The 12,047-nt window shown below is 33.8% G+C and overlaps 1 protein-coding gene across 1 annotated transcript; it reads left to right on the top strand.

The window, feature by feature from the left end:
- The first annotated feature begins 2,286 nt into the window (after positions 1 to 2,286).
- Positions 2,287 to 4,655, top strand: LOC114395283 (cell division control protein 45 homolog). Its single transcript, XM_028357019.1, has one exon. It carries the CDS (start codon positions 2,606 to 2,608, stop codon positions 4,373 to 4,375), a length of 1,770 nt encoding a protein of 589 aa, XP_028212820.1. The 5' UTR covers positions 2,287 to 2,605; the 3' UTR covers positions 4,376 to 4,655.
- Positions 4,656 to 12,047: the final 7,392 nt, after the last annotated feature.

The raw sequence follows: 12,047 nt of genomic DNA, 5'->3' as shown, positions 1-12,047 counted from the left end.
TACACAAGGTATGTAATTGATTACCAGAAGTTTAAACTGTTTGTAACAACTTTTAGAAATTTGAATTTAAATTTTAAAAGCTTGTAATTGATTATATCATTTGTGTAATTGATTACCAGACACAAAAAATTCAAATTTCAAGTCTGAAGAGTCATAACTCTTCAGAAACTAATTGTGTAATCGATTACCACATTTATATAATCGATTACCAGTAAGGAATTTTCGAAAATAACTCCCAAAAGTCACAACTGTTCAAGAAGTTTTTGAATGACCATCAAAGGCCTATAAATAGGTGACTTAGGATACAAAATTCCTTAGAGTTTTTTTTGAACAACATTGTCTTATCCTCTCAAAACCAAATTGTCTTATCACTCTCAAAATATTCCTTGGCCAAAATACTTGCAAATTCTATAAGGAATCTTGATCGATCTTCAATTGTAATATACTTCTCTTAAAGAGAGAAAATTCTTTTTCTTCTTATTCAAAGAGATCTGTTTAAGAGACCGAGGATCTCTTAAGTTGTAAGGATATCTGAACACAAGGGAAATGTGTCCCTGTGTGGTTCAGAGTTTGTAAAAAGCTTTTTACAAGATAGTGAAAATCTCAAGCGGGTTGCTTGGGGACTGAACATAGGCACAGGGGGGTGACCGAACCAGTATAAAATCTGAGTTTGCATTCTCTCTTCCCTTAAACTTCTTTTATTTATTGCTATTTATCTTTTACTTAAAAGAAGTTTATTTTTGAATTGTCTTTTGAGTAATTCATATTAAGGGTGCATTGTTAATTCAAAAAGAGAGTTAAATTGTAATTGAGAATAATTTTTGTATCTTAATTCAACCCCTCATTCTTAAGATAATTGAGGCCACTCGTCCAACAAAAACAATGTATGTATGAATATCATTGTACACGTGTCAAAATCATATAATTAGGCTATTAGTATTAAAAGTCTATAAATAAAACTATTGATTGCCAATTTGGGGGGATTGAAACACTATCACTTAATTTCTCAAACACTGAGAGTGCCTACCGTCGGAAATTGGCTACAGGTTTAGCAAGTCATCGTATTCAATTCTCATCTTTTATGAATTCATGTCTATTTACTTTAGTGCGTCTTTCTAAATCTTTTACACTTTTCAATCTCTATTTTTTCTCAAAACTTTACTATTCGAATCCCTACTTATTATTATCGAAATTATTATAAAACTAATCATTAAATCGAAAATACTTTATCAAGTTTCCTTACTAATCATCTTATAAACTACTATATTATTGTAATAAAAATGGATGTATTTATAAAAAATTATAATTGTTATATACATTAAGCATTAAACAGTTTTCTAGAGTTGAAAACTATGAACTTGCTTGTTAATTATGAATGAGTTCTATGTATCATCTTTAAACATTTATTTGTTAATAAAATCATTTAGTGAAAATTTCTATATTGATTAGAAAATATCTTCCTTTCGAGGAATAAATATAATTTTCACAATTAACAATTGTATAAATTACTTTGTAATAATTTTTTTAAAATTTATTATATACGATGGATTAACTTATACTATTAATCATAATGTTTTTTTTTTCCTTAAAATTATTTAGCAATAAATGATGATGATGACTATTGATGAGAAACGAAGAAATCATAAATCAGCAATGAGACAAAAAAATCCCAAAATTGTACGTTGACCGTTAATTATTTATCCTATTTATCTTAGAATTCGATTTTGATCCCCCTATAATTTAATTCACGAATTTAGTCTCTCAATTTTTTCAATCCCTTTATTTCAATTCCCAACCCCAAAATTATAAGTTTAATTGTTTACCTTGTCGCATTTTTATTGGATGTTGACCGCACGTGTCGCGCTTCTATTGGACGTTAATTTCATGCACCTAATTAATGTTAACCTCCAGTAAAAGCGTGACACATGATGGTCAACGTTAAATAAAAATGCAACATGTGATGATCAAGATAAACAATTAAAAGTCAACATCCAAATTCGAAATTGAGAATTGAAATATCAAGATCACAAAAAACGGAGGCACTAAATTTGTAAATTAAACTATAAAAAGACTAAATTTATAATTTTAAGACAAATAGAAAAACTAAATTTATAATTTTTGCTTAATAATTTGTGAATTAAATTATAAAAAAACTAAATTTACAATTTTATGAAAAATAGAAAAACTAAATTTATAATTTTGCCTTAATAATTCGGTCTCCATCCAAATATCACGCTTTCACCTCATCCCTATTCAACTACCCTACACCCCACACCAACAGTATTCTGAATTCTCTCCCACGCCGTCCAATCCAAATTACGAATCATTAAAGCCGCCAAAGTTTTTCGCGGCGCGTATCCTAAAATTTCAAAATTTTCTTTTTGCGTTTTCAGTTAAACATTTTCAATGTTCAAACTCAAACTCAGTCCCCATTCTTCTTTCTTTCTTTGACTACATTTACTTTACCCTCAGAAATTTCAAAAAATTTCTCAACCTTTAGTGATGATCCATCAAAAAACCCCTTCTTCACCATCTTCACCATCTTCACCTTCGCATCAGAAACCTTTCACCAACACTGCTGCTTAAATTGTTGTTAGTTGTTACTATGAGAGAGCAAAACGTTGAGTCGTTCTACGCTAAGCTTCGCGAGTCCGCGCTATCTTCTTCCTCTTCTCCGGTTCTGATTTTTCCCTCAACCTCCGACGTGGACTCTCTCTGTGCCCTAAAAATCATCTTCCACATCCTCGAATCCGATTCCATCCAATACGCGTGCTACCCAGTGTCGTCTTTTCACGAGATCCACAAGTACACGTCATCTTCCTCCTCAAACGACGAGCCTCTCTCCGTCGTTTTGGTTAATTGGGGCAACCACAGAGACCTCAGCAAAACCCTCAACCTCGCCCCCAACGCCCGCGTTTTCGTCGTCGACAGCCACCGCCCCATCCACCTCCGCAACCTCAGCGATCAAAACGACGCCGTTCTGGTGCTCTTCACTAAAGACGACGAGAACCAATCCGATCTCGCATCCGACTTCAACCTCGCCACGCTCGCCAACGCCGCCCCCACCGTCGATTCGGATTCCCAGTCCGACTCCGAATCTGAATCCGATTCCGACTCCGACTCCGGCTCCGAAAGAAATGGATCTAGAAAGAGGAGAAAGAAGAACCCTGAGGATGATGATGAAGATCCAATTAAGCTCTACCGGAAGCTGAAGAAAGGCTATTACCGATTGGGGACGTTTCACGGGAAGCCCTCTGGGTGTTTGATGTATGAACTTGCTGACAAGCTCAGGAAGAACACCAACGAGTTGCTCTGGCTCGCATGCATTTCCCTCACGGATCAATTTTTGCACGATAGATTGAGCGATGAGAGGTACCATGATGGAGTCATGGAGCTTGAGCAGCACATAAACAGTTCTGGTAATTTGGATGTGGTTACTTTTGTTACTCTTAAGGATGGCACCAAGATTCGTGCCCCGAATTTGTCGCGGATTACTTATGAGGACCAGCCGAGGCTCATGCTGTTGCAGGAGTGGAGCCTCTTTGACTCCATGATGTGCTCCTCGTACATTGCCACCAAGTTGAAGACGTGGAGCGAGAATGGGATGAAGAAGCTGAAGCTTCTGTTTGGGACGATGGGGTTCGCTCTTGGTGATTGCCAGCAGAAGTTTCAGCACATGAATGTGGAGGTGAAGCGCAATATGAAGAAGGAGTTTGAGAGGTTTTTGCCTGAGTATGGGCTCACTGATTTTTACTACAGGAGTTTCATTAGGACTCTCAAGTATAGTTCTAAGATTTCTGCTGCGGATGTGGTGTATGGTGTCACTGCATTGCTTGAGTCTTTCGTGAGATCAGATGGTTCTTGTGCTTCTAAGCAGTTTGGTGTGGCCTATGATGCGCTTTCTTTGAACAATATTGACAACTTGAGAACCGGGATGCAGCATGCTATTAAGATTCAGAGAGCAATTTTAAGGCAAGGCAGTGCTGCAATTACTAAGATTGGGTGTATAAGGAGTGGAAGGAGTTTCCGGTGGCTGAAGCTGGAGGATTCCAATGATGCTATGCTGTTGGGGTACCCACAGGCTTTGACTAAGTTCTGTTTATTTATCATGGATGCTTTGCGAGAGAAAGGGGCCAAAATGAAGCCTTTGATTTGTGTTTGTGTGTCTCAGGAGCCCGGGAAGGTGCTGATTGTGGGGGTTTGTGGGAGGCCGCGTTTGGGTGGGGCTCAAGCAAATGCATTTGGGATTGCATTTAGGACTGCGGCAGAGGAGATTGGAACTGAGTTCTTTCATGAGTTATTTGAATCATCGTGGATTGTTCTGGATGCTTCAGCTGTGAATTCTTTCATGGTTAGGTTGACCAAGAAGCTGTGATGCTGCTGAATTTCTGATTAGAATTGGTTCTTCAAGGAAGTGTCTACTCTGACCACAGTGCCATGCCTTAGATGTTGGACCAAAACATGACTCTTTTCCTAGTCAGTTGTATTGTGATTCATAGCATATTCATTTGACTTTTCTTGTTTTCCCAAATATGTTAGCTTGACACTTTCATGTAAACTAATGTTTTAATTCCAATTTGGAAGTAACGTTGAATTGAAAAAAAATGAGATCTTCATGGATAAAGTTCAAATATCAAGTGCCTAATTTTCAATTATTTGTGTTAGACTATGAGGTTAATCTGTCTTTTGAAGTATTGCATTGCCTTCTAAGTTAATCTTCTTTAACAAAAGACATTAGTAAGGATATGTGCAGAGCAGAAAGAATTTAAGTTGTATTTTGAAAAAATGTTGTCTTAGGGTGTCTTTCCAACAATATTCAAGAAAAATTAAGGATCATGTATGGGCATTATGGCCACTTCAGATTAAGCATCTTGAACTACAGTTTCAGGAAATGGGTCAATAACTGATTTCCTGTTTTTTTGTTTTGTTTTTGTTTTTTGTTTTTTGTTTTTTGTTTTTTTGTTTTTTTGTTTTTTTTACTTTTGAAGTATTGCAATGCCTCCTACCCTAAATTGAACTTCTTAATAAAGGAAGTTAATAAGCATGTGTGAGTATCAGACCAAAGTTCCATCTTGTAAAAATTATCTTAGGGTGTTTTCCAAGAATATTCAAGAAAAATTAAAGCTCAGGTATGGGCATTATGATTTCCAATGGATGCACCAATGAAGCATCCTGAACTATGGTTTCTGTAAAGGGGTAGTAATATATCTTAGGTCTCTTGTTCCAAATGAGACTTTTGGTGGGCCGACTATTTTGTTAATTGTTATGTCTCTTTCTACAAACTATTTTCTGCCCCTTGGTAAATTTTAGGTCTTTTGTCCTACAGTGATAACTTCCTTGATGATTTCCAACTGGAAAGATTTGATCACATGGAGCTGCCTGCAAGCTTGTCAAACTTTGACTTTTGTGGTTATAATGAGAGACACAGACCTGCTGGAAGTGGAGTTTAGTTTACTCATTGTCATAATGGTTTTGAATCTCATCATATAATATTTGTTGAAACCATGTATATAAATTCATTATTTCTGCGAGTTTTATGAATATTTACTTTTTTAAGGTAATGTGTGCCCTTGAAGAAAACAGGTGTTCATAAATTGTCCAGAGGTCCTTTGCTTTGGTGTGGTGAAGAAAGTTCCTGTTTCTGTTTGGATCTTTATTTGCAGTCCTTCTTAGTTTATTATGTCTATCGATTTATGATTCTTTTTTACTCTTGATTGTCTCATTGTTGTGAGTGCTACTGTCAGCAAATGCTGCATGAGTTAGAATGATTTCATATTATCCTCTTTTCTGTAACTGCTTCATAGTGGTACCATGCTTTTATTAGGAAAAAAAGATAAATACTGTTACATTCCAATCTCAAACTTAATTTGGTTACCCTGAAAAAGCCACTCATATTGTATTGTTATTATTGTGATTTTCCACATTTTTTCTACAGTTTTTTATTTATTTAACATATAACTATATATGCCCAGCTTGCCCATTAAGATAAGTGGATTAACACTTTTTTATGACTTAGGTCTTTGGAGTACATTTATGCACATCTATGAAATGAATTTTTTGCCTGTTAGAAACTTTTAATATTCCCTTAGTTTCTAGGGAATTAAAGTCTAGCAAAGCTGAATAGTCCTAGTGGCTTATCATTATTCTGGTCTACATTTTCTATTTATTCTATTAAAGGTACCTCAATCTGAATTATTATAAGAGAAGTTGCTAAGTGCTTCATAACTCAAGCACTTTCATCAAAATATTCTGTTATTCAACTGTTCCAAATCTACCTCTATTCTATTCTTATTTTTAGCTGCTCTTTGTAATTGGTGTGATACCTGGAAAGGAGATAAGCTCTGCAGTAGTTCCAGACAAGCACGGTATTGCTCTGAGAAATTGCTTAAATGAGTCCATTAATTTTCTTTTCTTTAATTTGGTTCCTCTAATGTTCTTTCTTACTTTCAATTTATTGGTCGTGAGTTGGCACTTGGCATAAAATTGCTCACCAGCAGATGAAACTCTCCACCTGTTTGTGCACCCAACAAAACTGGAACCACAACTCATTGGAGTCTCATAAAGGTCAGTGGTTTAAGATTTGTATACTTTACAACGTTTTATTTGCTTGTTGATAATGAAAATATTAGTTACTTTTAGATTAAATAAAAAATGATTAAATTAATTATAATATTGCGTATGCATAACAATTTAATCCTTAATTAAAAGGAATGATTATGACAAGATATTTAAATTTATATCGGCTAAGAAACTGCAAGTCTTAACATGCTTGACATTTTTACAAGATAAACACAAACAGGTCATTAGAGGTTACTGTAAAATTTTGCAATATTGACAATTTAGCTTCTTGTTAGTTCACATTTTGATATCATTACCACACAGTTGAAAGCAACAATGTGTGGCCTGAGTTTGAGATCATCATCGAAAGTGATAGTGAATATATTATAGCTAATTCTTTGAGTCAGAAGGATTGATGACACAATATTCACCTGGGTAACTTTCAGGAATTATAGCTCATTTTTTTCATTAAGGTTGTATTATTTAAATATATTATTTGCTAATTATATTGCCTGTGAACACGGTGATGATAATAAAAGCAAATATGGAGTGCTGAACTACGGGGAGTTGCCTTGTGTGCCCTTACGGAGGCAGATAGTTTACTATGCTGAATAGGAGAAAATGTTGGACAAATGGATTTATCTTGCTCCGAGATAAAATAAGCATGTAACCAGTATAAATATTCGTTTCCTGATTGTTTAACCTAGCATGTGAGAGCTACCAACCTTGTTGAACGTGCTGTATTACAGGGTGTTATTGGAAGCTAGTTAAGAGAGAAGTAATTAGTTAAGTGTTAGTTTCCATTCAGTTAGGATTAATTACTTTGTTGGAATTTGTTAATAGGCTCTCTATAAATAGAGCATCACTGTATATGTTCATAGTCAATTTTTCAACATGATTTCATTTGAGTATTCTCAGTCTTCAAGCTCTCAAGCTTCTTTTTTCTTCATTCGTTCTCCATCCCTGATTCCTAATACCTGTTAATGCTGAAGTAGGTGGTACAGAAGTTAGAATTTAGATTATGCATATCTTATGATGAATGGGGAAAGGTGTTTGTTAGGAGATCTCCTAGAAAGAGCTAAGAGCCTTAGTAGCTGTCAGTTAGTTAGGACAGCTAGAATAACTAACTGTTTGTTAGTATAACTAATTGTTAGTATAACTAATTGTTAGTTAGTTAAGAAACTATAAATAGTCAATTGAGGGAAATTAGTAAGGGGTCAGAGAGAATTTGGAAGTGGAGGGTGGTGAGACCTCGAAACTCATCTATATTTTGTCTTGGGTGTTGCAAGTATCATAATAATAATACACACATTATTTTCCTCTGTTCTAGTTCAGTTCTATCAACTGGTATCAGAGCTCCAATCTAGGAGCTTTGGAACAGTTAATGGTGACGAAGGCGAATGCGAGAATGGAGACACGCATGGAAGCCATGGAGAAGGCGAAAGAGGAGAATCGCGATTGAGTTCAATAGAAGGGATGACACAACGATTAGCGGCGGCATGGGAGAAACAATCTCTAGAATCCAGCGTTCACGCGGACGATTCAATAGGAGGGAATAAGGGGAACGCTACGCATGGCGACAATTGGTGGAAAACTCTTGAAATGCCAATATTCAAGGGAGAAGATTCGATGGGCTGGTTAACGAAGATAGAAAGGTATTTTCGGTTGCAAGTTGTAAGAGAAGAGGATAAGCTTGAAGTGCCATGGACGAAGAAGCTCTAGGGTGGTTCCAATCCCAAACCATTCTTGGGAAGGGTTCAAGATCACAATCTCCCAAAGGTTTCAACCGTTTAAACTAGGGAATCCTTTTCGGGCATTACTGGTGCTAAAACAGGAAGAAACAATGCAAGAATTCATGGGCCAATTTGAGAAGCATGTCGAAATGGTGAAGGGGTTGGAGGAATCGTTTCTGGTGGAGGTGTTTCCCAAGGGGCTAAAAAAAGAGATCAACACTGAGGTAAGGCTCCATGAACCAAAAAACTTGATGGAATCTATGGTCAAGGCTCGTAGGGTGGAAGATAAGAATCGAGTCTTAGGGAAGTTACCCATGAGTAATAGTAAGGGGTATAATTTTCAGAAACCCAGCTATTCGGGTCAGAGATATCTAAGGGATTGACAACCAGCAAATAGTAAGGTAGTTGATCCTACTAATGTTGCTAAAACAGGACCCAGTGGATGGTGAGGTAGAAGAACCTTCTATAATTTGTCACCTATGGAAGTAAATGAGAAGATGAGGAAAGTAGAATGTTTCACTTGTGAAGAGAAGTATAATCCTGCTCATGTGCGTAAGAATAAACAATCTAGATTGATGATTATGGAAGAAGAGGAAGGAGACCCTAAGAAAAATCAGTGGGAGGATAGGGAAGAAGAGGTAAAGGGATTTCACCAATTGTCCTTGCATAGTATTGAAGGGTTTACCACCAAGAAACCTTTTAAATTGTGAGGAAAAATTAGAAACAAAAGGGTGATTGTGCTGATTGACTGCGGAACCACTCATAACTTGATATCGGTGAAGTTAGTAAAGGAGCTAGAGTTAGAGGTAACCCCTACAAACCCCTATTTTGTAGAAGTAGGAGATGAACACAAGATTAGATGTCAAGGAATGTATAAATCTTTACCTACTGAGTTGCAAGATTTACAGCTCAGACAAAATTGTTATTTGTTTGAGTTGGGGTTCTGACTTGGTGTTAGGAGTGGAATGGTTGGCTGGTTTGGGTGAGGTTGAAGTGAACTTTGAGAAATTAACCTTAGCCGTGAAGGTGTAGAAGATAAAGGTCATATTGAAGGCTGAACCAAAATTGATAAAGGCTGCCATCAACATGAAGATGATCAGGGGTACCAAGCTGGAATCTGACAAGGGATTTATGGTGGAATTAAAAACGATAGAGGGGGAGAATAGTGAAGAAGCAATTCTTGATCTAGTGGTGCAGGTGTTGAAATAATTTGAACAGGGCATTTTTAACCTTCAATCAAATAATTTTTTTTATCATATTTAAATATTTATTGAAATGAATTTCGAACATTTTCATATTTAAATATTCATAGAATGATTTTTTTTTTAATTTCTCTTGTCATATTTTGTTTACGTAAATAAAATAAATTACTCTTTGAATTGAAATATTAGAAGAAAAAAAACAACTCACTCGTAAAAAAAATTAGTTAATATTTAATTTTGATAGTCTCAATAAAAAAATTACTACCTCATTCTCATATCTTTTAATGATTTAGATGGTGTTTGGTTTGAGTGTTTATTTTCTGTTTTGATTTTCTAAAAAAAAAAAATTCATTTTCAAATTTTCAAGATTTAGAAAGCATGTATCAAGAACAAAGTACTATAAGGTGTTATTACATTTTCACTTCTTTGAAAAAAGGCTAAACATTTATTTGTTCTTTTTAGTTTTAGGCCTATTTTTGAAAATATTTTCTAAATTTTAGGCAAATGTATTTATACTCTTGTTTTTTATTTTCTTTGAAAATGAAAACAAAAAATACTTAAACCAAGCGCTACCTTATATTTCTATTTTCCCCTAAACTTTTGATGTTTTATAATTTTAAAGTCTAATTAATGCATTTTTCTCAAATATACCCTTATTTAATACCCACTACTAGGGGTGCAAGTATAAAAAACTAAGGTATTAAATAAGATCATTTTAGTCCAAATATAATAATTTTTAGTTCCATTAAATATTTTAAAATTTATATGCAATAACTTTAAACATCAAAAGATATGAGAAAGAGCTAATAATTTATTTTCTAAAGTGCACTTACATAAATTGCACATGACGAAAAAGAGAAGATTGTTCGAAATAAAACTATAATGAAATGAAAGGTATTTTAGAGATATTATCATTAAATAGAAGATAATTAGTTGAAGTTTACTTACTGTTATGAATAATTTTTGTGGATGTTCATACCTTCCTTTATCTTTAGTTATGTTTATATTTCGTAACTCTTTAATCTTTTATATTTATAAATAAGCTAATCCTCTTATAATGAATACACATAATTACCATTTTCTTTAAATTTTGTTCTTCTCTACTTTCTCCCTATTATTTTCCTCCGAGTCATATTTATCTAACAAATTATTAGCATGATCATCCTTCTTTCGTTGAGCATATTTTTTATTGGCATCTCAACCCACAAGAAAGTCTTGTAGAAAATTTTATCAAAAAAGAATATTTTTCGAATTCATGTTTCAAGGTAAGATTCTCTTCTCCCTAATGATATTATTCATACTATGAGTTTAATTTGATATTGTTATATTGTTTATATATATATAAAAATGTGTCTGAAGACACTATCAAATAAATAAATTCTAAAAAAAGTATTTTTTGTAAAAGGTTTCAAAGATTTTATCAAAAAAAAATTTTTGAAGAATTTATTTTTCTTACTAGAAGTGGAAAAACACTACAAAAAGTGAAAAAAAAATTTCTTCTATTTTTCTCACCAGTAAAGCAAAAGTAAAAATAAAAAAAATAATATTTCTCATCAGAGTGCATAAGTGAAAACGAAAGAATTTTGTTTGAGTTTCCTGATTATTTGTTCCTCAATGTTGCACCTTCTAAAATTTAGGTGTATTACATGACATTTGGTTAAGATATTTTGAAATATCATCATTTATTATCATTGTTGATATTTGGTGCCTCTTTGGAAATTCGTATTCACAGTGCATTTTTAACCTTCGATCAAATAAAATTACGACTTATATAGTATGGTTGGTTGATTCCTTTTAGGCTTTTGGATGTATATACTGTTATGATCATTATTATAATTTGATTTCACATATATTTGTCCTTGACCTAGAGATTTACGTTGAACTCTTTTGCCACTTAAAAGCAATAAGTAATATTGCCTTTCATATTATTTTAAGAAGCAAATTGATATTTGGATTTGAATATTGTGGTGATTCAATATATATAAAAGTAACGTTGAATGTTCATGAATGCTAGATTAGAATTGTTGAATAGCTGAGTTACTCTGTTAAATATTATATTTGGTGGCAATATTTTTTGTTTGAAATTTCTGGAGTGGTGCTCGCAGTCCCGAGCGCATGAAATAATTATACTGGAGGTGACCTAAACGGATTACTGATTCCTTTGAAATTGGCAAACAGATTTACAATTACAACAGTTTGATAGATATGAAATAATATTATATTGTATGAATAAAAAAGGAAGATATCTGGAATGATATATTATTATTACTGTGTGGATCATTCATTATATTTTTGGGAAGGAATAACATTATAAATTTAATTTTGGAAATATGATGAGAGATTTTGGATAATTAACGCTTCATCAAATAAAATTACGCACACCACAAAGAATCATAAAAATATAACAAAGATTACAAGATTGTAACTCACTTTAAATTATGTATCACTCTACAAATTTGAGTATCTCTCTCAATGGTTACAAGAAATAATAACAGTCTCACACAAAGATATTTTTCTCTCAACAAAATGACTTTGTTTGAAAATCTCTCTTCTC

Source organism: Glycine soja, chromosome 18 (assembly GCF_004193775.1).
Source record: "Glycine soja cultivar W05 chromosome 18, ASM419377v2, whole genome shotgun sequence".
NCBI classification, from domain to species: Eukaryota; Viridiplantae; Streptophyta; class Magnoliopsida; order Fabales; family Fabaceae; genus Glycine; species Glycine soja.
The sequence above is the reverse complement of the archived record's forward strand: the minus strand, read 5'-3'. Positions and strand labels throughout refer to the sequence as shown.